The sequence below is a fragment of the Neomonachus schauinslandi genome, chromosome 3 (genome assembly GCF_002201575.2).
Source record: "Neomonachus schauinslandi chromosome 3, ASM220157v2, whole genome shotgun sequence".
Lineage (NCBI taxonomy): Eukaryota > Metazoa > Chordata > Mammalia > Carnivora > Phocidae > Neomonachus > Neomonachus schauinslandi.
Genome location: NC_058405.1, coordinates 132,089,753 through 132,116,537, shown reverse-complemented (window position 1 = coordinate 132,116,537; position 26,785 = coordinate 132,089,753). Strand labels below are relative to the sequence as shown.

The window sequence follows — 26,785 nt, the reverse complement described above, 5'->3', positions numbered from 1 at the left end:
AAAAAAAAAAAAAAAAAAAAAAAAAATCCACAAATAACTCTTGACTCCCCCAAAACTTAACCTACGAATAAGCTACTGTTGACTGGAAGCCTTACTGAATAACATAAACAGTTGATTAACACATATTTTGTATGTTATATATATTATATACTATATTCCTAACAATCAAGTAAGCTAGAAAAAAAGAAAATGTTACTAAGACAGTCATAAGGAAAATACATTTACAGTACTGTACTATATTTATTTAAAAAGTCTGCATATAAGTGGACCCACCCAGTTCAAATGAACTATGTTGTTCAAGGGCCAACTGTACTGATTAAGAAATCAAGTAAGATCCACAAGTAGACATACTGTGTTTGTGGACTGAAAGACTCAACATAATGAAGATGTCAATTCTTCCCAGACTGGTCTATAGATTTCATGCAATTCCAATCAAAATCATAGCAGGATTTTGTATAGATATAGACAAACTACTTTTAAAATTTATATGGAAAGGCAAAGGAACTGAAATAGCCAAAACAATTTTGAAAGAGAAGAATAAACTTGGAGGAATCGCACTACCTGTTTTAAGACTTACTATAAAGCTACAATACTAAAGACAGTGTTGTGCTGGTGAAGAATTAAATACGCAGATCAACGAAACAGACCCATGCAAATATAACAACTGATTTTTGACAAACGCTAAAGCAATTCAATGAAGAAAAGACAACCATTTCAATAGTTTTCGAGCAACTGGACATACTTATGGAAAAAAAAATGAACCTCAACCTCATACCTCATAGAAAATTAACTCAAAATGGATGCTAGATCTAAATGTAGAATGCAGAAGTATTTATTGAGCATCTACTCATACATGGCTCCACACACATGGGGCGCACCCTGGTTCTCAGTCAGTCAACACCCCCACACAAGTTTTCCTTTCTCACCCTACAATTGTTCTCTCCAGGAGCCTGTCCTGACCACCCACAGTGTTTCAGATTGGCATCAGAAGCCCACCCTTGGCTCAAAGACTGCCATCATTTATCCATCTTGCTTCCTTCCCTCTGCCCTGAGTCCTTTCCTCATGTCCTAGTCACTTAATTATCCCACTGCCTTCCTCTCCTTTCCAGTGCTATAGACCCCGGCTTAGAATGCCTCATTACTTCCAGACTGCTCAGTTTTTTTCTACTCTCCATTAAAACAAATAAACAAACAAAACCACAAAGAGAAAAAACTCTTCCGGGGCGCCTGGGTGGCTCAGTCGGTTAAGTGTGGCCTTCAGCTCAGGTCATGATCCCAGGATCCTGGGATCGAGCCCCACGTGTGGGGCTCCCTGCTCAGCTGGGGGCCTGCTTCTCCCTCTCCCTCTCCTTCTGCCCCTCTCTCCCCTTGCTCGTGCTCTCTCTCAAATAAATAAAATCTTAAAAAAATAATAAAAATAAAAATAAATTTTAAAAAACTCTTCCAAGAAGTCTTTACAATTAAAAGAAGTTTTATCCCATACGGACACATATTTCCATGACTTTTCCCTCTATTTTTACTTATACAGACACAATGCTTACATTGTCCCCATTTATTGACTTACATGCCTATTCAGAATTTACACTATTTTGTGCATACTTTATACATTTAGGATACACACTGTCTGTCCCTGACTATTCAAATTGGGATTTTCTTTTATTCCTTCTAGAAAGCACCTATGCACAACACAACATCTAGTTAGACCCTAAATATATAATTATCTACTGACTGAAATACACTCAAATTAAATAGAAAGAAGCAGGTCTCTGCTTGAGGAACTCACCCCTCGGGGCTTCCTGACAGGGTTGGCTCATTAGAGCTGCTGTTTCAGGAGGAGGCAAGCACTGTCCATGTCTGTGACCCTGGAACCTTGTCATTTAGAGTCAGCTCCTCCTGCTACACCCATTTTCTGAACTGCCAGTAGGGAGGAGAAACCATAAGTGGAAAATGAAAACTCCCAGAGACAGTTACCAAAAGGCATCCTCTTAAGAGCTGAATGCTGAATTTGGGGAATGACAGAATCAGGAACAGGCAACATCAAGTATTTCAGCAGTGATGGTGTTAGTATTTTATAGATACAACAAGGGGGCTCATCTTGCCCCTCCCCCATCCAAATAAAAAGAAGAACCAATGGAAGTCAAGATAAAGCGAATTTACTGTTGATTTTCACTTCAAAGAAATTCCAAGGGAAACTACCTGGAAGAGCTTGGGCAGGAGAAAATAGAGACAAACTCAGTTTTAGATTCTAAAGCAAAGCCAGACTTGGAGGCTCGTAGAATATTCCCTCTGGCACTGCTCTTGTTTTTTCTAGTTTCTTCCAAGTTCTGAACTCTTTTAAAACCCCAAACCCTTACTTGGAAGTCAGAATTCACAATTCAAAGACAGAAATGGATTTTTCAAGTTCTTTTTGAAACCTCTTCTCTTTGTTTCCTTGAGCCTTTTGAACTTTTCTCTAGTTTATTAGTAGCAAGTGGAACGTCCCCCAAACAAGAAAATACACGATGAAACCTTGTTATAACATCTTTCCTTTTAATGTTTTTCTACCTAGATCATGCAGTATGAAAAGTCCCAGCTGAAGATTTAGAAAGCAATGTTGCCGCCACATCAAATTTTCACGCATGAAATCTTCAGAGAACTTCCTATCAATAGGAAGAAAATTACAAAGAAAATTTCACCACGTCTGAAGTGGCCCATCTAGAGGCAAGAGAGCGGTCCCATAAGTCTGAGCTGCCTCCGAGCACCTGATGGCCTGTGAGTACCCTGGAGTGGGAGCAGGCAGCTGCGTGCCAGAAGAAGGGGCTGCTGCTCACGGGGCTACAGAAATTTGGGAGAAGCCCTATCTCCCTACGACCCTGCGCCTCCTGACTTCACACCCCACGTTTTTTTAACCTTTTCGGTATTTGGGGATGTACAACATGAACAGGAAGGTCGGTACAGGAAACAGGAAAATGTCAACTGGATTACTCTCTCTGATTTTATATTATGGTTTCACACAGAGACACACAGAGGTTAATCCTCTCAACCTCATTAAGAGATTAGACCAAGAACCAATACTTCTGTTTTATAAACACTAATGAAGGGATTGTTACCTGCCCAGCAGCCCAGAGAGGAGGCTGATTTAAACAAACAGGAATGTCAGCCAGGAGCTCTCTGATGCCTGCCTTTGAAAGCCAAGGGCTGCAACAGTCTAGCTACCAGGAAACCTCAACTTAAGGGAACAGGAAATCTTAGATAAAGAAAGTTTCTTTTTGCATTTTAAGATCTCCTCTCTCTTTTGGAAAATAAAAGTGCTATTGTGAAATAGAATGCATGTACAGAAAAGTTTGCAAAACATGTACAGCATAACAGATATTGTAACACATAACCACGATGAGGACCACGAGCCAGAGCAGTACCAACATCCCATAGAGTTCTCTTCACTCGAAACTGAGGAGTCCAACAATGGACCTTTTTTCAAAGTCTGGGGCTAACAGCCTCCCAAGCTTCCCAACTTTGGTTTTTTTCCTTCCTCTCTGTAGTTCATCTCCTAAAGAAGTTTGTAAAGTAACTAACCATATCTATTTATGCTCATTGAACTAGTGACCCATTTAATTTTAATAAGACAAGAATTTAAGGGTTCAAAACAGAGTAAAAAATAAAAATAAAAACAACCAAGAAAATGGTTTCTCATGCACTGAAAATATCGGCATACTCTTTTTAAAATGCCAGGATGTGAGGGACCTTGCTTCCAGCGAGAATGCTGAGATGTACAACCACATCTGCTTTCATAAGAGATATGTGCTGGAACGAGTATTTACAATTTCAGTAAAAATAGCACGAACTATTCCTGTCCAGTAAGGTTTTCCCACCTTCAAAGGCTGGAATATACTAAAACCAAAAAATATAGAATATGGATGTTTTAAAACTTAGAATCTTAATTAATATTCTGACCTTCAACACTGGATGCACAATCTCTTAAGAACTGATATTTGAGGGTAAATATCATCATAAGGACGTAAATTCTAGACAGAAAAGTGAAGGTAAAGGAAAGTTCCCATTGCTTTAGGGCAAAGCCATTTTATCTTTATCTCCTCCTTGCTGCCTAAACGGTGTCTTATTATTAGAAGCTGTTCTACAAATGTTGATTGAAGGCATTTTTATATGAATAATTTCAGAAAAAGAAAATAGAATCATGCTTATTAGTTTTGATGTGTTTTTGTGGCTTCTAAATTATACTCAAAATGTGGAGAAAATAAAGCTTAGGATTTCAAAAGAAATTATCATATACCATATCAACTCAGGAATACAAGGAAGCTTGTTAGGAAAATATGTTTGTTTCCAGTCTTCTTTTTCACTTTTGTTTCTTCCAGGAGGTATGGAATGCAGTTTGAAGGCAAGATTCACAAAGAGTTACAAGACAGGAGGAAAGCTCTTTCAGGAAAAAGCAAAAAGCAAAAAGCATTAAAAAAAAAAAAAAAAAAAAAGCAGAGGCTATCTCTTTGTTCCTGTTCCTCCCCATTTAGGCAATCAAGGGCAAACACAAAGCTTGCTGCAGAAGTCTGACTTCTTGCATCGCGCCACCTAGTGGCCCAGGCTGCGAAATTGTTTTTATTTTGCCAACCCCTGAAAAATTGGAAATTCCAAAGTTGTGAACAGATTTGATAAATCGTTACTCATATTTATGAGAGAGTGTAAATGCCAACTGACAAGTCATTTGGACAGATTTCACTTCAAAGAGTACATATTAGGGGTATTAATAATGGGTGTATCTTTGCCCCTGCACATAAGTTTCCTGATAGGACCTAAGTGTCTGGTGAGGGAGCCCTGCTCACATCTGGCCACTCTGAAACAAATATTTATAATTTCAGCAAAAACAAAACAAACTACTTCTGTCCAATAAAATTCTCCCACCTTCAAAGGCTGTAATACATTAAAACCAAAAATAGATGTTTTAAAATTTAGAAGCTTGGTTAATATTCTGACCTTCAATGTAGGATGCACAATCTCTTTAGAACCAAGGTTTGAGGGTAAATATCTTCATAAGGAGATAATAAATCAAATCCTGGCTCTGCCCAAGGGAGGTGTCTGGAAAGAAAGGTGGAGGCAGCTTTCTCATGGGCACCCTACTATTTTTGTTTAAAGAGCATGTTTGAAGAAAGTTAAGAACTGGTTTCAACTTTCTTCCCAAGTTAAGATGAAGCAAAGGTTGTAGACTGTGGCTTTTTTCTTAGCCAAGTTTTTCATTCCTCTGCATGTTGCTAAAAATCAGACCTGGCAGCCACTCCCTTTTAGCATACAAAGGCCCCAAGCTAGACATGGGTGCCAATGATTTCAAGAGGGAGTGGGAAGAAAGAAAAGGAAATAATGAACAATGACAAAGAGGCTTCTCCTCCAGTTTTCATAAAAGCATACCCACAGCTGTTTCCAGACAGACCCTCAGCACATAACGCCCTCGAGAGGAAAGTTGTGAGAAGACCTAGTGGGCTACTCGGCCAAAGGTAGCAGATCCCAGATTGACCAAATGGGAATCTATTTGGCAAAACAGCAAAGACAGGGAAGTTCTGTTCTTTGGCCCTAGTTTTCTAATTCTTCTCATAAGAACTGACAGTGCAGCTAAACAGAAGCCATTAAGCAAAACGTGGCTGTGAGAGGGCAAAGGCCAGGCATGCAGGCCATGATGGACCTATTCTAAGTTGGTTAGGAGAGTGGGGGGTGGGGTCACTGACTGGGTAGTGAGTTGGACCAGGTGACCTCTGAGGACCCCATGACTGGATGACCTTTGGATTCCCCACATTCCCTTCACTTAGAATCATATGTGAACAGAAATAATCTTCCCAAAAAAAATTCTAGGTAAACTGAGACCACCCTAGAGTGCTTAGCATGAATTAATGATAACTTATGGTTTTATAAATGGAAGAATGGAAAGAGGCAAGCAGAGAAAATGAGAAGTCTAAGAGTTAATGTTATAAAAAGTGTGTGTCTGCGTGTGTGTGTACACAGTGCATATACACTGATGATGTGCAATTAAATTGCAAAAGAAACAATCACTTTCCTTTTCTTGCAGTTGGATAGACCTGTACCCCTCCCTGCTTAAAGTTCCACATGGTAGTACCGTAGTCCTGGCAGTATTGAGACACGAACAAGGGAACTCCAGCAGTGCTTATGGAAGCATCAGGCCCAGGGAGGTCGGGGGCTCCACATACCTGTTTTGGTCAAAGGAATCGAGAAGAGTTGCTGCAGAAGCTTGTTTTCTGACGTTCTCAGGACCACAACCACATCAGCAGGGAGAGTGTCTCTGTTTTTCTCAAGAACCCCCGAAGCATCGTATAATACCTGCAACATGAACAGCAAATAGCAAACTAGCTGATATCATCCATTGCTGGCGACACTGGCAAGCTGTCTGAGGTCAGTCATTCATCGACCTATGTAGAGACTTTATCCTGACACAGCCATGCCTCTAAACGCAGACCATGAGATAAGGAGGGAAAAACTGTAATTTCTGACAGGCCAATTTATCTTAACTTCTTGTTCAGGTGCTCTTTGAAGAAAAGAGGCGTATCAAAGATATATCATGTGAGAATAACTATGAAAATAAACTGGGCACTATATATTGGTCACTCTGCATAAAGCACCTGTCCTATACGGTAAATGCTATTAACTATCTCCATTATACTGGTGGGCAGAGACTCAGCGAGAAGCTGAGTGATATTCTCATGGTGACAAATCTCACAAGTGGCAGGCAGGCTTCCAAACCCGGGCAGTTTGGGCTCCCTGCTCATAACCACTGTACTGTCGTTGCTCCCCAAGGTACTCACGGTACATGAGTGATGGCTCAGGGATGCGGAGCCATTTTCAGTTCTCACAACAGAAGGGATCCAAGTCAGAGAAATTTTAAGGAACATGCCAGAGAAAGAATGAATTCAGGAAAGGACACTGAGCCCAGAAAGAAAACAATCCTTTTTTCCCCCCTTAAAATCAAGAAAGGAGAAGAGAGAGAAAGGGAAGATGGGTGAATAGGAAATTGGTGTAGAAGGACAGAGAGACAGAAAAGGAGGTGCAAGGAAGAGGACAGGAATGGGGGGGCGGGGCTCAGGATAGACGCGGGTATCCCAGATGTGGAGGACATTAATATATGGTCAGACATCAGTGCTAAGGTGAATGAAGTATTTAAGGGTAAAAACTGGGTTGCAATTTCTAACAAAGATCCAAAATAGATAGTATGCACTATGTGGAGAGAAAAATAATCCTCTTTACTTATATTAGAATTGCCCTCCAACTAACCTCCAGTCAGGCAAAATTAATTTCAATACCATGATATGAATATAAAAAATACTTTCAATAAATCTTAAATCAACAAAATAATCCCCAATGCCTTTTGTTGAACTCCTACCCTTTTTTTGGACCCAGGTCCTCAGCAGACCCCACCAGAACCAATTAGCCATAATTCCAATGACTCCTTTGAGAGTAACTCGAGCAATGAGTTGTTGGCTGCAGAACCAGAGAATTTCCTGAATTAGTCACCACTCTGCTTCGGGAACTTGAAATGAGACTGAGGCGTAAGTTATGAAAGGTGGAAATTTCAGTTAGTGTTATAAAAGCTTAACATCTGGATGATGAAGTGAATTTGTTTCCCTTTTTATCTAGACATTTTTGGTGTCCTGTAGACACATATAGTTAAAGTGCTAAAAACCGAGCCCCACTGTGATATTAACCCTCCTCTGTTAGCTACACATTTCCCAATGACTTCAGAATGTGCACATTCACGGCTAACCACTGTGAGCGCTATACTATGTTTTCCCTCCGGAGAGCTGTCACTTCCAGGCCAGAGCTCAGGTGAGCGGCAGATGGCTACACCACGGCCACCCCAGCAAGAAGTGGCTTTCTCGCTAAGGGCGACTTTCTGTGAGCAGCACCACTGAGAAAGTTTGGGAATTACAATTAGGTGTTCGCAGAGAATTAAAAGGAGAAGGAAATCTGCAAGCCATTTTGTGAGCAGCACCGACAGGGTAATATGGACACCTACCCTTGTCAAATTCAGGTTTACTGACACACACTTGCCTTACCTTCCCAGCGTAGTGCAGAATGCCAAAGCACAGCTCCACTCCTTTAGGCCTCCAGAAGTATTTGCTTCGTAGATTATCTTCAAATTTATCTGTGTGGATTGTCATGTTTAAAAGTTACAATGAGAACTGCTGACTCCTTCAAACAAAGAGGTGCTCCTTGAGCCAGGAGTGACCCAGAATAAGGGATATTGAGGGCAGCCTGATGTTATCATTGTAGGTACAAAGATGGAGAAAAATGCCCCGTTGACATGAGCTTACAGTCAAATTTTGTTTAGTTGTTTCATGTTGTCTTTAGTGTCAGGCTATGCCCTAAAATCTCTCATTCTCAGAACTCCTAGCTTGGACACTGATGACACCAGAACTCTGGCCAATTAGCTTTAGAACCATGAAGATATCCCATGGAAGGCAAACAGCCCTGGTATAAACTTATTGTGGCAACTTCTGATGACTTTATAGGTAAAAGGAAACCGCCAAGGGTGACAATTTCAACTCCTAGAAGGGACTCTCTCCCACCAATCAATTTCCTATCTGGGGAAAAGGCTTGAAACTTTCTGTTCTTCCCTCAATAACAATTTTTGCTATTGTTGTAACTGAGGGCCTACTCTGTGTGAAGAACCATGCTAAGTACAAAAGGGATGCAAAGACTGGGGCTTTGTTGCTCTAAATATCTCACAATCTAAGTGAGGGATGAGATGGTGTGCAACACTGAAGACTAGAGAAGGTCAAGAGGAACAGGGATAGAGTGTAGAGGGCCTTTAATGCCAGGAGGAGGTGTCTTATTGGCATCCTATAGACAACAGCAACCTAATGAAAAGGTGGCTTTTTTTTTTTTTTAAGATTTTATTTATTTATTTGAGAGAGCGAGAATGAGAGAGAGTACATGAGAGGGGGGAGGGTCAGAGAGAGAAGCAGGCTCCTCGCTGAGCAGAGAGCCCGATGCGGGACTCGATCCCGGGACTCCAGGATCATGACCTGAGCCGAAAGCAGTCGCTTAACCAACTGAGCCACCCAGGCGCCCCTGAAAAGGTGGCTTTAAAAAGACTAAATTAGCTGGGATGTTTAGGGTAGAGGGGATAAGTATGAACCTAGAAGCCAGGAAACCAGAAGGGTCTTCTATACAAACCTGGACTAGACATAGGTGGGGTCCAAGCAAAGATATGAGAGAAGGGTATGAAAAGGAGGGGAAGCAAGAGCTGGTTATAGGAAATAAGGGAGAAGAAGGTATAAAGCTGATATTGGCAGCAACAGGAAAGTGAGGAGGGCTTGGTGATGGGTTTGCTTCCAGACACAAATCTATCAGGACATTTGCTGAAGATTTCAATTCATTAAAAACAGGGTCTATACTTGCATAACCTACCAGGTGGCCAGAATACCAAGTTAAAATACCAATGAACCAAGTTCTCTCCTGAGTATATTATGCCTTTTCCAAGAGACACTCACCAACCAGGGTCTGATCAGTTGCTTGGGGAAATCGACTTTCCTCATCCAAAAGCGCAAGCAGTCCCAGGGGTTTCTGGAGGAACATGTCCAGGAGTGGGCGATTGTCCTCATACGCCACGGGGGTAGCATCAATGCCTTCATTCTGATATTCCATCTGGAGGGAAACAGATTGTGAGTCTCTCCAGCCCGACCCTGGCCTGGGTAGCACAAGGCTGCTTCGGCACGCACTTTCTGTATCTGGCAATGCTGACTGTATGTGGCAAACAGGCAGTTGTATGTGAGTAAAAGACTCTTCTGCATACCCTACTGTTGAAGCTTGGGTTTGGGTCTGACCTACAGGCAGCCTGTGGCAGACAGCGGAAGCAGCCAAAGAAGGGACAGTGTTGTCTCCCAAACACCAAATTGGTAAGTCATAATTTAGAAACTGACATGGAATTGAAGGGAAGCTGAAAAAAATTATTTTGGTGATAAATATGGCTTAAACCAGGAAGAAAGCAGACTTCTACCTTCTACAAAGGATTCTGCAAAGGGAATCATCTCAGACTGGAAAACTAGAAAACTCCAGACTTCCCAGGGAAATGAATGCAAGGAGCCTTGAGTGAAAGGAGGTCAAGTTTTGTACAGGGTGGGAGGGGAGGAGGAGGGTGATACAGGTTTATCCAGTTCCACTGATAAAACCAATACTGATATTTTTACTCCATATCTTTGTGTTTATGTAATCACGGTACAGTGTGTGTGTCTTCACTTCTAAAACAAAGGGCCCAGTCAGAATGTCTCATTGTTGCACTACTTCATACAGCATAAAGTCTTGGGGTTGGAGTAGAAAATTGGGGTGGAGGGGAAGGCCTCCTAGCCTTTGGCCACATGAGTGTCACACCCTGTTTTATTTATCATTAAACTCATAAGGGAAAGAATTCCATTTGGAGAAAACCAAGAACATAACCTACTCCTCCCTGGAGACATCCCCACTCCCAAGTTACTGTGGGATCTGGTGTGTAGGGGCGGGGGTGGGAATGGCCTATTTGGGAGTTAAGAACAAGAACCTGTGCCCTAAATTCAAGATCATCCTGTGTCATGCTGGACACAATCACAGATGCTTTTAGTCAAATAAAGTAGAAGAGAACGTAGCATTTTGGACAGTGTGATGAAATAGTTTGGAAGCAACATTTAAATAACTGGCTTGTCACCAGCTCCACTCAAGTGAGGAAATGTAACTTTCCACAGAAATCAAGACTTTTTCTCTGGCTAAATTTACGCTATTTATTTTGACAGGACTGTCTCACCAGTGGTTTCTCCTTAGGATCTTTTACCTGTTAGCCTAAGAGGGTTCCTGCTTCAAACTGTGGGCAGCTTGGAGACACCTTACCCATCAGGTTTAATTACTTCAGAGTTCACTATTACCTGTTCGAGAGCGAAAACGTGCTGGTTGAAATAGTACTGGATTTGCTCATTGGCGATGTTTATGCAGAGCTGTTCAAATGAATTTCTCCGAAAGTTCTCGAATCCAAAAATATCCAAGATCCCTACATTCATACCATCATCTGCATTACTGCATGGGAGAGAAGAAAACAGCCTTTTAGGGAAGGCAACATTCATCTCAAGATGATGAAAATATATGTGCCCACGTGTTTACCAATATATGCACCCACTTACAGAAAAGCAGCATTCAGCTGCCTCTAGGAAGAAACAGTTTGTGTCTTAAACCATTCATTCCTTCAGTCTCTCAACAGTATTTCCAACTTTTTTTTTTAAGCAGTAGAATCCTTTAAAATCTCACTCAGAAGCTCCAGATAGAGATTAGAGAGGAACCACTCTGTTCGAAGAGGCTAGAACTGCTGCCCATTCATTCTTCGACCTTCCCACCCATTAGGCTTAATTGGAAGAATATTCTTTAGAATTTGATGCTGTCAGTTTTTCCACAATATAGAAACCACTAATGCTTAGGAAAGAAAAGTAGTAGTAGCAGCAATAATATTATAAGATCCCGTGCTTTAAAACTTTTCATGAAATGTCTCATTCTAAAAACAACCCTATAAGGAGGATATTATTATCCTCATTTTACAGAGGAGAAAACAGTGACTTAGAATATGGGGGCTGATCAAAGTGTAGAGCTGAAATGCAAACCCAGTTTGCCCAGCTCCCATTCAAGCCTGTTCTCTTAAACACTACACTATAATAGCTCTGTCAGTCATGTGCCTTTTCCATTCTCCTGGATCCCATTCTCCTTTTAGAGGAAAAGACCTGAGAGCTTCATTAAAGAAAACTCAGGAGAGGACCAAACGCTTCCTCTTGCAAACTCTGAGAGACATCGGGGTCGCTGACAGCTCTCCCAAGGCCTCTGCTTCCTGAGGGAACTTGCCATATGTTTCTATCTGGCTGCAGGAGTGTATTGATGCGATTGACAATCCAACTGAAGAGCCTCCCATACAGGGCTTTGGACATGGCATCTCGGACATCCACAGCCCTGTCGACAGTATTGGCTCGGACGATTGTCTCACCGCGGGTGACCACACAGTGTGAGATAAGGGCCTCTTGGAGTTCTTCGGGGCTGATGCAGAGAACGGAGGCAGCTGCAATAAAAGGTAAGGATGACACCAGAGAATGTAGTCATCCATCCAGCCAGCCAGCCAGCGAGCCATCCAGCCATCCATCCATCCAGCCAGCCAGCCAGCCAGCACTGACTCAGCATCTATAATGTCCTAGGCTCTGCCTAGGCACTTCAGATGCAAAAGTAAATAAGCCAGGTCCCTAACCCCAAGAAGTATCCAGATGGACACAGTATCTCCCAAGCGGTTCTGAAAGCTCTTCACAGGTATTTGATGAGAAAAAGTGAGAGGAGATGATGGGCTTTGGTCAGATAGCTAGGGACTGTATTCTTTTCAAGAGTCACAAAGCACAGTAGTTTATTAAAGGCAGTAAAAGATGCTGCAGTTTAACACAAAGGGTGTTTATTTAAATCATTTTTTTTCTAACTCAGGATTCTCATTCCTTGTGTCACATTACCTATAGAACCTTAAAAATAAATAGGTGCCTGCTTATCCCCCTGCAGATGCTGATTCAGTGGATTCAGACAGGGATCTACCTCTTATATTTTTTCAAAAAATTGTAGATGATTTTCAAAAGTAGCCAGTGTTGACACCACTGCTAGAAGTTACCTGCTATAGAATTTCTTTTCATTTATTTGCAGCTTATGAAAAGAATACTGATGTTCTACAAGACATCCTTTGGAGAATCCTACTTAGTGAAAAAACCCACACTATATTTTACGGCATCTTGAGAAACTACCAAAGTGAAAACTACCAAAGTGAAAGAAACATGCATTTTGGCTACACAGTGCACAGACATCAAATAATTACCATTTTCCAAAGCTTCAGCATTGGGCACCTCACTTTTATCAGTTTGATGTTGAGAGGAAATAGCTGCAAACTCAATGCTTCCAATATTCAAAATCCCAGCCAAAATTCTGTACACTGAGTGCACCTCCTGAAAAGGACAGCAAGAACCATGTTTGGTCATTGCCAATCAAACCAACAAACCACTAGCACTGCTAGCTGTCCACCAAAGTCCATCATCCCCCCTTTCCTAGGCACACGAACAAATTTCCAAAGCTCCCTTGCAGTTAGGCAGTGGAACTCAATTCTCAACAAAGGAGCAAGTAGAAAGATGTGGGTGACTTCGGAGCCCAACCTTACAGAAGCAAGCATGCCTCCTCCATGCTTTCTTTCCCATTACTGCTGGCTGGACCTCCCAACAACCCAGCCTCAACTACAGAGTTGACTAGGCTTCCTGAGACCAATGACTGCATGGAACAAAGTTGTTCTGCAACATGAACCTCTTACTTTGAAATGCTTCCGTAAGAGACAACTGATCTTCTTTGTTCTTTAAGCCACTTTTAGCCATTTATCCTAACTAATACCAGCACCCAAATTCAGGTATGTTCTTTCTTCGAAATAAGAGAGATGTATCTTTAACCACTTTTGAAAATAGCTTTTATGAAAAAGTTATCAGGACATTCACTGATGGTTCACTGAACATTTTGAAGTTAAATAATGGAGTATATAATTATGAATGACATCAGGAAATATTCTGACTCACTAGAAATTATCTGTGATATTGTGATATAATAAAAACATATATTTGGTCTTCATACCAATTTCTGGCACAAGAGCTAAACAACCCATGGAATTATGAGTAACAGGTGTTAAAGGAGTATCCTCTGTTATTCATAATAAGCCCCTCAACCATAACTGAGTTTGTGCCAATGAGGTAACTCTTGGGGAATGGGGCTGGTTGCTAGAGAGACCACATATGTGATTAAAGGATTGGGATTTTTAGCTGAACCCTGGACTTCCAGGGAGGTGAGAAGGGCTGGAGATTGAGTTAATCACCAACTGACAGTAACTTAATTATCTATGCCTGTGTAATGGAGCCTCCATTAAAATCTCTAATTGATGAGGTCCAGAACACTTTCAGCCTGTGAGAAGTGTAAGAGGAGGCAGTACCCCCTTTCCCATTACCCTGCCCTATGCATCTCTTCCATTTGGCTGTTCCTGAGTTGTATCCTTTATAATAAACCAGTAATACTCAGTAAACTGTTTTCCCAAGTTTTTTGAGTCCTATCCAATTATTAAACTCAAGTTTGGGGTATTGGGACCCTAAACCTCCCATTTTATAGCCACTTGGTCAGTGGATGAACCCTAGGACTTGCAGTTAGTGTCTGAAGTGGGGGCAATCTTGTGGAACTAAGCCCCTAACTTATGTGATCTGATGTTAACTCCAGGTAGACAGTATCAGAAGTGAACTGAATTGTAGGAGAATTGGTTGGTGTGAGGGGAAAAAAACTCCATGCCTTTGATGTCAGAAATATTGTGAGCAAATACAGATCATCTGAGTCCTATTTTTATATTGAAAGTTAAATATATAAGTAGCATTAATGGTAAAAAATAAAGTGCATTTATTTATTTAAACGTATGTATTTCCTGTAGGTAGGCAAATATATAGCCAGGAAATTTCTGCATCTTATGCTTATAGATAGAGAAAGGTACTTCCACAAAATATACTCAGGTAAGAAACCTGATTTAGTACTATACATAGCAGCAAACTAACAGGAACTGTCATTAGACCATTGATAAAGCATTATTCCCAAAGTGAGCCTTCCTCAGAACATTATTCAGTAAAGCCAACAACTGAACAGACTGTAATAGTGACATCTGCTGGATACCTGATAATGCTACAAAGACAAATGATTTTAAACCAGGCTTCTCCTATAGATATTGTTCTTCAAACTTCTAAATCAAAGGCAAGATATCATGTTTTTGATGTCAAAAATCACTGTTTTAATCACACAACTTAAGACTGGCTAAGGAGAACATCTACCAAAAGGGTTTTCTGGGATTAGTCTGGATTTAACATGACAGACCTCATTACCTTGATCAATACAATGTGAGGCTCGGAAATGCAACAAGCAAGCAACTTCCCAGAGGATAAACACAGACTCTATAGCAGTGAGTTCTAGATCTGTTATTTCTATGTCCAGTTATCTCAGAAAGTTACCTAAACTCTCAATACTCTTAGAAAAAAAAATATTTCCTGGGGCGCCTGGGTGGCTCAGTTGGTTAAGCGACTGCCTTCGGCTCAGGTCATGATCCCGGAGTCCCAGGATCGAGTCCCGCATCGGGCTCCCTGCTCGGCGGGGAGTCTGCTTCGTCCTCTGACCCTATCCCCTCTCATGTGTTCTCTCTCTCTCAAATAAATAAATAAAATCTTTAAAAAAAAAAAAAAAAAGAAAAAAATATTTCCTCTAACACACACACACACACACACACACATACACACACACTCTCCTATATGACAGTATAAGCCATGAAACCTCCCAAAAGAGGGCTTCCAGGCATTTCACCACTAGGGGGATTATCCCCAAAAGAAATGGCAGTTCTCCCCTGGTTGTTTCTCTGGCAATATTCTCTTCAGCACAATGCTCAGACATTTCCTCTTTTAAAAAAGAACACTACCCATGACCTTCAGTGAAAACTTTGGGGTTCAAACACTGTGAATGACTGAAGCCAATGGTAGGCTGGGTCTCCTTCCTTGGGTCAGAAAGGGGAACTTGAAAAGGGTATCCAATGCTGACCTCATTGTGGAGGAATTAGACTTAGGGTGCTTTTTATGCTACATTTCTAGGCTATTCCACTTGACTCCTTTAGTCTTACCCTTGCATTATTAATTAGCTCTCTGGCCTAGGAACCTACATCCACCCTTATGTTCAAGTCAAAACATCACCCACATACAGTCATGATGGAAGACAATTAGTAGCATGTTCATCTGTGGGGTTACACTTCTACCCACCCCCCCCCACACCCCCAACCAGAACTTCTTGATCCAGTCTCTTTTCTCCCTACAGCTAGCCTGAGGATTATCACCTTCCTCACTTTGCTCATTTCCTCTTGCCCCATCTCCAGCTATGCACCTTTCCAGGCATCCCTGCCTTTGCTACCAAATCTTGCTATGATGCTCTTTTTATTTCTTATGTTTCTATTTTCTATATGATAAAACAAAATAACCTCATTCAGGACAGGAAATACTATCAAGAAGATTAATGACTCCTCCAGCTGGTTTCCCAATTCATTGTTGATGAGTATGAATTCGTTTTTACCACCAATCAGTAGAAGTGGGGAAGAAAGAGCCCTTCTCCATCAAAATCCCATGCAGGACGGTCTTTACTGTTTTTTTTTTTTTTTAAGTTTTTATTTATTTATTTGACAGAGAGAGAGCACAAGCAGGGGAGAGCGTCAGGCAGAGGGAGGGGGAGAAGCAGGCTCTCTGCTGAGGAGGGAGCCCGATGCGGGGCCCGATCCCAGGACCCCGAGATCATGACCTGAGCCACTCAGGTGCCCTTGCTTTTTCTTTCTTTTTCTCAGAAGACACTCCTTTCACTGATGTAGGTATTCTCTCAATAAAGTTGAGGCTAAGTAGAAAATTGAAAAGGACCTTGGCTTTCTGTTAGCCTGGAGCTGATTAAGGAAGTTGCTCCTAGCTTGGTTCACAAGCATCTCATGATAGTGGTTTCCCTGGTAACTTCCCAGAAATTGACTTGCCCTCTCAGTATCTCTCTACCTTGTTTCCTTTTTGTAAGTCTCTAGTTTTTCACCAGTTCTGCCCTAAGCACCACATTAAGCCGAATTAAATGGTCTTCTCCCTTATGGGCTCCATCCCAACACCTTTCTTCAACTCCCTTTTCAGAGGCTTATAATATTTGTATCTTGAAAGCCAATGACTGGTTTAAAAATATTTGAGGGGGGGTATATCAATCATACATCAATAAAGTAGTGTAAAAAAAGTCAATGGTAAGTCCTATTATCTGTCATTAAGACATTGGAAATCCCCAATTTACACTTTAACATATAACCCTTCAGTCTCTCTTCAGCAATACTCTCCCAAATTCATAATCTATCTTGAAGAAAGGGAAAAAATTTTGCCCTAATCTCAAAGCTTTCTCCCTAACATCTTCATCAAGGGATCTGCAGTAAATATCCAATGTTGACCATCATGCAGATAATCTGTCAAAAATGTTTTCATGTACTATTAAATATAAATATGTTATGATAATTCATATACCAGTAAGACAAGCATAATATTAAACAGAAATAATATGGTTTGCTCAAAAAACAGGACTCCAAAAGTCTGGATCTTCATAATGGGGTTTTAGGTATAATCCCACCCCTGCCCAATCCCCTGCAAGGAACCATCATTGTTAGTGGAAGTCTCCTCCTACCAGGGAGGTTTCTTTACAATAAAGTCAGGGTCAAGTGTTCTTTCAGATACTTTTGGCTGGTGTCCCAGAATTAAAATTCATGCTCTTGAATCCACACTACGGTTTGCTACTCACAAAATTTTGCTATAGGAATTTGGGAGAATCTGAAGAATACTATGAAGATTCCTGCAGGGAACTAATGAAATTGTAAGAAAGAAGGGTGACCATAATTTTGATTAAATTGACCACTTCATTTAAGATACATCAGCTATTTGGCATCTGTTCCCTGACAACATTCAACTGAATCTTTCTGATCTTAGTCAAACTACTTTGAGTTCATAAAGCGAATTGAGTGAATTCAGCAAAAACAGGTTGTCTACAGAGACACAGAGAAAGATATAACCAAAAAATTTAGGGTCAGGGAGATACGAGCCAGCCTCTTCCTTCCATTTCCAAGGTTGCTAACTGACATAAATTGGTTTATTTCCAGTATGAATTAATATGGGACATGGTGAACATATATGCATACACATTCTGGTTATTCATTTTACAGTCAAGATCAGGCAGAAATTAAGTATGTCTACCACTTTTTACATTTCTTTCTTTTCATATTTATTCATGAATTCATTCATTTCTACTCTATTTTCTACTTATTTCCATTTCTACTCTACTATTTTCTATAGTAGAGATGGCTTACTTCAAGGACACATACTTAGCATATTTAATTTTTGTTTTTAATTTTGTTATCTTAAAACAGCATCTGTTTTGAGTGTTATTTGCAGTACATTTTTATTATTAGAACAGAGCCATCATACACCTTTTAAAGCTAGGACTAATCTCTTCACGGTATTCTAGAACTATCTTTACACTCATAGAAAGCAAAATTTTTAAGATTTTATTTATTTGCGAGAGAGAGAATGAGAGACAGAGAGCATGAGAGGGAGGAGGGTCAGAGGGAGAAGCAGACTCCCCACTGAGCAGGGAGCCCGATGCGGGACTCGATCCCGGGACTCCAGGATCATGACCTGAGCCGAAGGCAGCCGCTCAACCGACTGAGCCACCCAGGCGCCCGAAAGCAAAATTTTTTTTTAAAGATTTTATTTATTTTAGAGAAAGAGAATGTGCATGTGCACAGGCAGGAAGAGGGGCAGAGGGGAGAGGGAGAGAATCTCAACCAGGCTCCGCACTGAGCACGGAGCCTGACATGGGGCTGGATATGATGACCCTGAGATCATGACCTAAGCCAAAACAAAGAGTCAGACACTTAACCAACTGAGCCACCCAGGCAACACAAAAGCAAAATATTATAACCTTATGGCTAACTTCTCTATCTGTTCCTGTACCCTTTTAAGGTAGTATGCCCTGAACACTTTGGCATGACCCAGGTGACCTTAAATCACTCTACTGCCATCTCCACCATGCTTGGACTCTTCTGGTGATGCAATTTGATAATAACCAGCTCCATAAATTAATAACCACAAAGGTCCTTTAATAAGGCTGGAACCTGTTTAACTGCTCTCCTCTAAGGAGCCAAGGGAAATATAGTTCTGTTTTTATCTGACCTTTGGGATTTTCCACTGTCTGTCAGTCTAAAGTCAGTGGGAGGCCAAAAGAGAAAATTAACAGCTGGCTAGAAAAAAGGAAGGTATTATTACGACTAAAATCAGCCATGCTGGGGAGGGAAGGGCTGGCCAAACTCATTAGATTACAGAAGCAATCCTTCTGTACAGGACAGAGTGGCTGTCCCAGGGTAACTGGAATGTCTTGTAATCTAATCCCTTAAGATTTAACACTCTCACCTACCTCCTAATCATTCACCACCTTTGTTGAAAAAGCAAAAGAATCTGTGTATTTTGCCAAATTGATGGCATGAAGCCCAGAAACTATGACATAAATGTATCACAGAATAATATTTGAACCTAGGGTTATAAATATCTTCTGTCACCCCTGGCATATATTTAATAGAGACAGCCTGTATCTATTAAGATAAGAGTAATACAGTACTTAGAGCTAGAGGTAATAATGTACATCTGGGTACCATGGAGAAGGAAGTCACTGCAAGAAAGTTGAGAAGGTTTAAATTAATTTGTTTTGGTGCACAAGGAGCTACTTGCATAAATATATTTCTGTGACTGGGTGTAACCTACATATCCCTGTACTTCTTTTACACAATTCACTTGAACGGCTGGAACAACCCCAACTCAGAAAAGGGCAGGATTGTTTTGCTGTTTGTTATCATAGCTGTAGTGAACTGATGACAAGGGTAACAATTCACAGGCATGAGGCACTTACAACAGTACTTCTACTTTAATATTCACCTGTACATCTTGTTAAAAATCAGATTCTGGTTCAACCATTCTTAGATGGACCTGAGAGTCTGCAAGTCTGCATTTCTTCCTTCTTTTTTATTTTTTTAGAGAGGGCAGGGAGGTGCAGAGGGAGAGAAAATCCTAAGCGGGCTCCACTCCCAGCACGGAGCGCAATGTGGGACTCAATCCCACGACCCTGAGATCATGACCTGAGCCAAAATCAAGATTCAAACATTTAAATGACTGAGCCACCCAGGTGCTGCCCCCACACCTTTGATTTTTTTTTTGAGAAACTGCATTTTTTTTTTTTTAAGATTTATTTATTTGTTTGAGAGAGAGAGCGCATGCAGGACAGGGAGAGGCAGAGGGAGAGAGAGAATCTCAAGCAAACTCCCCACTGAGTGTAGAGCCCAACTTGGGGCTTGATCCCACAACCCTAAGATCATGACCAGACCCAAAAATCAAAAGTTGGACACTTAACTGACTGAGCCACCCAGGTGCCCTGAGAGTCTGCATTTCAAACAAGCTCCCAGGTGATGGTAATATTTCTGGTCCTCCGATCATACTTTGAGGAGCAAGAACTTATACATGATCAGATGACAGGTGAAAAGAAAGGATCCTCCTCCAAGTTAGAACATTCACATCTTCACTCACATTGATCCAAGAATATGAACACTTGGGGGAAAGATGGCGGAGGAGTAGGGGACCCTATTTCAACTGGTCCCCGGAATTGAGCTGGATATCTACCAGACCACTCTGAGCACCCACGAAACCAGCCTGAGATGTAAGAAGATCTGGATTTCTACAAACAGAACATCACAGGCGGTTGGTTGTGAGGTACGAAGCGGAGAGCCGTGATTCTGTGGGCAGATATCGGAGGATAAACGGCAGCGGGAGGGCGCCTGGATGTGGGGATCCTACACCGCCAGTGAGTGACAGCCTCGCGCGCTGCGGACGGGAACAGACTCGCAGACCGGTAGCGTCGGGAAAGGACTTTAGGGCAGCCCCCGGGGTGGAGGACCAGACCGGCGGCATCACGTGCACGCAAACCGCAGCCACCCAGACAGAAACCCGGAGCGACGGTCGCGGGCACGCGAACTGCAGCCTCCCAGACGGAAACCCGGTGCGCCGGGGTCCCGCCGGTGAACTGCAACCTCCGGGGTGGAAACCCCAAGCGGCGGAGTCACGCACATGTGAACTGCAGTCCCTGGGACAGGACCCCAAGCGGCGGAGTCGCGAACTGGGAGCGGCTGGTGGTTAGAAGCACAAAGGACAGCGACGTGCCCCGACCTGGAGGCAGGACTGGGAGCGCTGCAGAGGGGCGCACAACCCAGGACGCTGCAGTTTATAGCAGCACGGACAGAAACGGAGATGGTGTGGCCTGGAGAGCTCACTGAAAAACGGACTGAGGTCTCTCTGCTCTGAGGCAGAGGGTTGGAAACGGTCTCTTCTGCTCTGACTCCCTGAAGAGACGCGCAAAGCCGCCAGGGAAAGGCGCCAGAGAACAAAAGCCCTAAAGACTGATTCCCACTGAGCCCATCCCCCGCCACAGGGGCGCAGGGCAACTCCGCCCAAACAGGGTTGCCTGAGTAACAGCGCAGCAGGCCCCTCCCCCAGAAGACAGGCTGGGAAAACAAGAGGCCAGCAACCCTAAGGTCCCAAGAAAACAGGTGCATCTTGCTTGGGTTCTGGTCAATAATTTGGACTCTATACATTCCCTCAAACACCCATCAACAGAATGACTAGGAGGAGGAGCCCCCAAAACAGAAAAGACTCAGAGATGATGACTTATGCTGCAGATTTACAAATGGATGCAGATATAACCAAGATGTCGGAGATGGAATTCAGGCTAGCAATTGTGAAGACAATGGCTAGAATGGAGAAATCAATTAATGGCAACATAGAGTCTCTAAGGGCAGAAATAAAAGGGGAATTGGCAGAACTTAAAAATGCTATCAATGAGTCCAATCCAATCTAGATAATCTAACAGCTAGGGTAACTGACACAGAAGAGAGAATAAGCGATCTGGAAGACAGTGTAATAGATAAAAAGGGAAAAGAGGAGGCCAGGGAAAAACAACTCAGAATCCATGAAAATAGAATCAGAGAAATAAGTGACACCATGTCAGAATTCCATGTCCAATGTTCCAATGTCAGAATCATTGGAATCCCAGAGGGAGTGGAGAGAGAGAGAGGGCTAGAAGATGTATTTGAGCAAATTGTAGCTGAGAACTTCCCTAATCTGGAGAATGAAACAAACATTCGAGTCCTAGAGGCAGAGAGGACCCCTCCTAAGATCAAGGAAAACAGGCCAACACCCCGGCAGGTAATAGTAAAACCTGCAAATCTTAGAACCAAGGAAACCATCTTAAGGGCAGTTAGGGGGAAGAGATTCCTTACGTACAGAGGGAGGAACATCAGAATAACGTCAGACCTATCCACAGAGACCTGGCAAGCCAGAAAGGCCTGGCAAGACATATTCAGGGTACTAAATGAGAAGAACATGCAGCCAAGAATACTTTATCCGGCAAGGCTGTCATTTAGAATGGATGGAGAGATGCAGAGCTTCCACGACTGGCAGAAGTTGAAAGAATATGTGACCACTAAGCCGGCCCTGCAAGAAATATTAAGGGGGGTTCTATAAAAGGAGAAAGACCCAAGAGTGATCTACAACAGAAAGTTACAGGGACAATCTATAAAAACAACGTCTTCACAGGCAACATGATGACAATTAATTCATATTTTTCAATAGTCACTCTCAACGTGAATGGCCTAAACGCTCCCATAAAACGGCACAGGGTTGCGGATTGGATAAAAAGACAGGACCCATCCATATGCTGTCTACAAGAGACTCACTTTGAACCTAAAGATACATCCAGACTGAAAGTGAAGGGATGGAGATCTATCTTCCATGCCAGCGGACCTCAAAAGAAAGCTGGGGTAGCAATTCTTCTATCAGACAAATTAGATTTTAAACTAAACTCTGTAATAAGAGACACAGAAGGACACTATATCATTCTTAAAGGGTCTATCCAACAAGAAGATCTAATAATTGTAAATATCTATGCCCCCAACATGGAAGCAGCCATCTACATAAGCCAACTGTTAACCAAAATAAAGAGTCATATTGATAACAATACGTTAATTGTAGGAGACCTCAGTACTCCACTCTCAGCAATGGACAGATCATCTAAGCAGAAAATCAACAAGGAAACAAGAGCTTTGAATGATACATTGGACCAGATGGACCTCATAGATATTTACAGAACATTCCACCCTAAAACAACACAATACTCTTCTCGAGCGCACATGGAACTTTCTCCAGAATAGACCATATACTGGGTCACAAATCAGGTCTCAACCAATACCAAAAGATTGAGATTATTCCCTGCATATTCTCAGACCACAATGCTCTAAAACTGGAACTCAATCACAAGAAAAAATCTGGCAGAAATTCAAACACTTGGAAGCTAAAGACCACTCTGCTCAAGAATGTTTGGGTCAACCAAGAAATCAAAGAAGAACTTAAACAATTCATGGAAATCAACGAGAACGAAAACACATCGGTCCAAAACCTATGGGATACTGCAAAGGCGGTCCTAAGGGGGAAATACATAGTCATCCAAGCCTCACTCAAAAGAATAGAAAAATCCCAAATTCACCAACTAACTCTACACCTTAAAGAACTAGAGAAAAAGCAACAAACGATGCCTAAGCCACGCATTAGAAGAGAAATAATTAAAATTAGAGCAGAAATCAATGAATTAGAAACCAGAAACACAGTAGATCAGATCAATGAAACTAGAAGTTGGTTCTTTGAAAGAATTAATAAGATTGACAAACCACTGGCCAGACTTATCCAAAAGAGAGAAAGGACCCAAATTAATAAAATTATGACTGAAAGGGGAGAGATCACAACCAACACCAAGGAAACAGAAACAATTATTAGAAATTATTATCAACAACTATATGCCAATAAACTGAGCAATCTGGATGAAATGGAGGCCTTCCTGGAAACCTATAAGCTGCCAAGACTGAAACAGGAAGAAATTGACAACCTGAATAGGCCAATAACCAGTAACGAGATTGAAGCAGTGATCAAAAACCTCCCAAAAAACAAGAGTCCAGGGCCTGATGGATTCCCTGGAGAATTCTACCAAACATTCAAAGAAGAAATAATACCTATTCTACTGAAGCTGTTTCAAAAAATAGAAACAGAAGGAAAACTTCCAAACTCATTCTATGAGGCCAGCATTACCTTAATCCCCAAACCAGGCAAAGATCCCATCAAAAAGGAGAATTTCAGACTGATATCCCTGATGAATATGGATTCCAAAATCCTCAACAAAATCCTAGCTAATAGGATCCAACAATACATTAAAAGGATCATCCACCACGACCAAGTGGGATTTATCCCCGGGATGCAAGGGTGGTTCAACATTCACAAATCAATCAATGTGATAGAGGGAGAAGAACCATATGGTCCTCTCAATTGATGCAGAAAAAGCATTTGACAAAATACAACATCCTTTCCTGATTAAAACTCTCCAGAGTATAGGGATAGAGGGAACATTCCTCAAGCTCATAAAATCCATCTATGAAAAACCCACAGCGAATATCATCCTCAATGGGGAAATGCTGAGAGCCTTTCCCTTAAGATCAGGAACACGTCAAGGGTGCCCACTCTCACCACTGTTGTTCAACATAGTACTAGAAGTCCTAGCAACAGCAATTAGACAACAAAAAGAAATAAAAGGTATTCAAATTGGCAAAGAAGAAGTCAAACTCTCTCTTTTCGCAGACGACATGATACTTTATGAGGAAAACCCAAAAGACTCCACCCCCAAATTACTAGAACTCATCCAGCAATTCAGTAATGTGGCAGGATACAAAATCAATGCACAGAAATCAGTTGCTTTCGGGGCGCCTGGGTGGCTCAGTTGGTTAAGCGACTGCCTTCGGCTCAGGTCATGATCCTGGAGTCCCGGGATCGAGTCCCGCATCGGGCTCCCTGCTCAGCAGGGAGTCTGCTTCTCCCTCTGACCCTCCTCCCTCTCATGCTCTCTGTCTCTCATTCTCTCTCTCTCAAATAAAAAAAAAAAAAAGAAATCAGTTGCTTTCTTATACACTAACAACGCAACTGTAGAAAGAGAAATTAAAGAAACGATTCCATTTACAATAGCACCAAAAACCATAAGATACCTCGGAATAAACCCAACCAAAGAGGTAAAGGATCTATACTCTAGGAACTACAAAGCACTCATGAAAGAAATTGAAGAAGACACAAAAAGATGGAAAAATATTCCATGCTCATGGATCAGAAGAATAAACATCGTTAAAATGTCCATGCTCCCCAGAGCAATCTATACCTTCAATGCCATCCCGATCAAAATTCCAATGACATTTTTCGAAGTGCTGGAACAAACAATCCTAAAATTCCTAAAATGGAATCAGAAAAGACCCCGAATCGCCAAGGAGATGTTGAAAAAGAAAAACAAAGCTGGGGGCATCACGTTGCCCGATTTCAAGCTATATTACAAAGCAGTGATCACCAAGACAGCATGGTACTGGCACAAAAACAGACATACAGACCAATGGAACAGAATAGAGAACCCAGATATGGACCCTCAACTCTATGGTCAAATAATCTTTGACAAAGCAGGAAAAAACATGCAATGGAAAAAAGACAGTCTCTTCAATAAATGGTGCTGGGAAAATTGGACAGCCACATGCAGAAGAATGAAACTCGACCATTCTCTAACACCACTCACAAAGATAAACTCAAAGTGGATGAAAGACCTCAATGTGAGACAGGAATCCATCAAAATCCTAGAGGAGAACATAGGCAGTAACCTCTTTGACATCGGCCACAGCAACTTCTTTCAAGATACATCTCCAAAAGCTAGTGAAACAAAAGCAAAAATGAACTTTTGGGACTTCATCAAGATAAAAAGCTTCTGCACAGCAAAGGAAACAGTCAACAAAACAAAGAGGCAGCCCACAGAATGGGAGAAGATATTTGCAAATGACACTACAGATAAAGGGCTGGTATCCAAGATCTATAAAGAACTTCTCAAACTCAACACCCAAAAAACAAATAATCAAGTCAAAAAGTGGGCAGAAGAGATGAACAGACACTTCTCTGAAGAAGACATACAAATGGCTAACAGACACATGAAAAAATGTTCATCATCATTAGCCATCAGGGAAATCCAAATCAAAACCACACTGAGATACCACCTTACACCAGTTAGAATGGCAAAAATGGACAGGGAAAGAAACAACAAATGTGGGAGAGGTTGTGGAGAAAGGGGAACCCTCTTACACTGTTGGTGGGAATGCAAGTTGGTACAGCCACTTTGGAAAACAGTGTGGAGGTGCCTCAAAAATTTAAAAATAGAGCTACCCTATGACCCAGCAATTGCACTCCTGGGTATTTACCCCAAAGACACAGATGTAGTGAAAAGAAGGGCCACATGCACCCCAATGTTCATAGCAGCAATGTCCACAATAGCCAAACTGTGGAAAGAGCCGAGATGCCCTTCAACAGATGAATGGATAAAGAGGATGTGGTCCATATATACAATGGAATATTACTCAGCCATCAGAAAGGATGAACACCCAACTTCTACAACAACATGGATGCGGCTGGAGGAGATTATGCTAAGTGAAATAAGTCAAGCAGAGAAAGTCAATTATCATATGGTTTCACTTATTTGTGGAACATAAGGAGTAGCATGGAGGACATTAGGAGAAGGAAGGGGAAAATGGGGGGGGGGGAATTGGAGGGAGAGATGAACCATGAGAGACTATGGACTCTGAGAAACAAACAGGGTTTTAGAGGGGAGGGGGGAGGGGGGATTGGTTAGGCGGTGATGGGTATTAAGGAGGGCACGTACTGCATGGAGCACTGGGTGTTATAGGAAAACAATGGATCGTGGATCACTACATCAAAAACTAATGATGTATTGTATGCTGACTAACATAACATAATAAAATTAAAAAAAAAAAAATATGAACACTTGAGTTTCTTTTTCTCTTGACAATCACTTACCTTGTCAGTGAACCCTATAATCTTGAAACAATGCTGAATTGCTTCAAATTGTCTTCTGTAAGACTCCTTGGAAGTTATGTCGTGTATCACCCTTCCAGTTTCATCAGCTATATACCTAAATGGAGTATGACCAAATACAATGAGCATTGACTTGGCAAATAGCACCCCGAATACCAGGGCATCACTGGGCT

At 41.7% G+C, this 26,785-nt stretch overlaps 1 protein-coding gene across 1 annotated transcript in view; it reads right to left on the bottom strand.

Annotated features, from left to right (window-relative positions):
- The window catches only part of MYO3B (myosin IIIB), a 389,493-nt gene that overhangs the window by 195,307 nt on the left and 167,401 nt on the right, over positions 1-26,785 (bottom strand). Inside the window, exons 16-22 of the mRNA XM_044913613.1 lie at positions 26,595-26,709; positions 12,839-12,965; positions 11,842-12,052; positions 10,884-11,031; positions 9,483-9,636; positions 8,043-8,131; positions 6,183-6,312 (exon numbers count right to left, since the gene is read on the bottom strand). Of these exons, the coding sequence (XP_044769548.1) occupies positions 6,183-6,312; positions 8,043-8,131; positions 9,483-9,636; positions 10,884-11,031; positions 11,842-12,052; positions 12,839-12,965; positions 26,595-26,709 (974 nt within the window). The remainder of the gene's footprint in view (positions 1-6,182; positions 6,313-8,042; positions 8,132-9,482; positions 9,637-10,883; positions 11,032-11,841; positions 12,053-12,838; positions 12,966-26,594; positions 26,710-26,785) is intronic.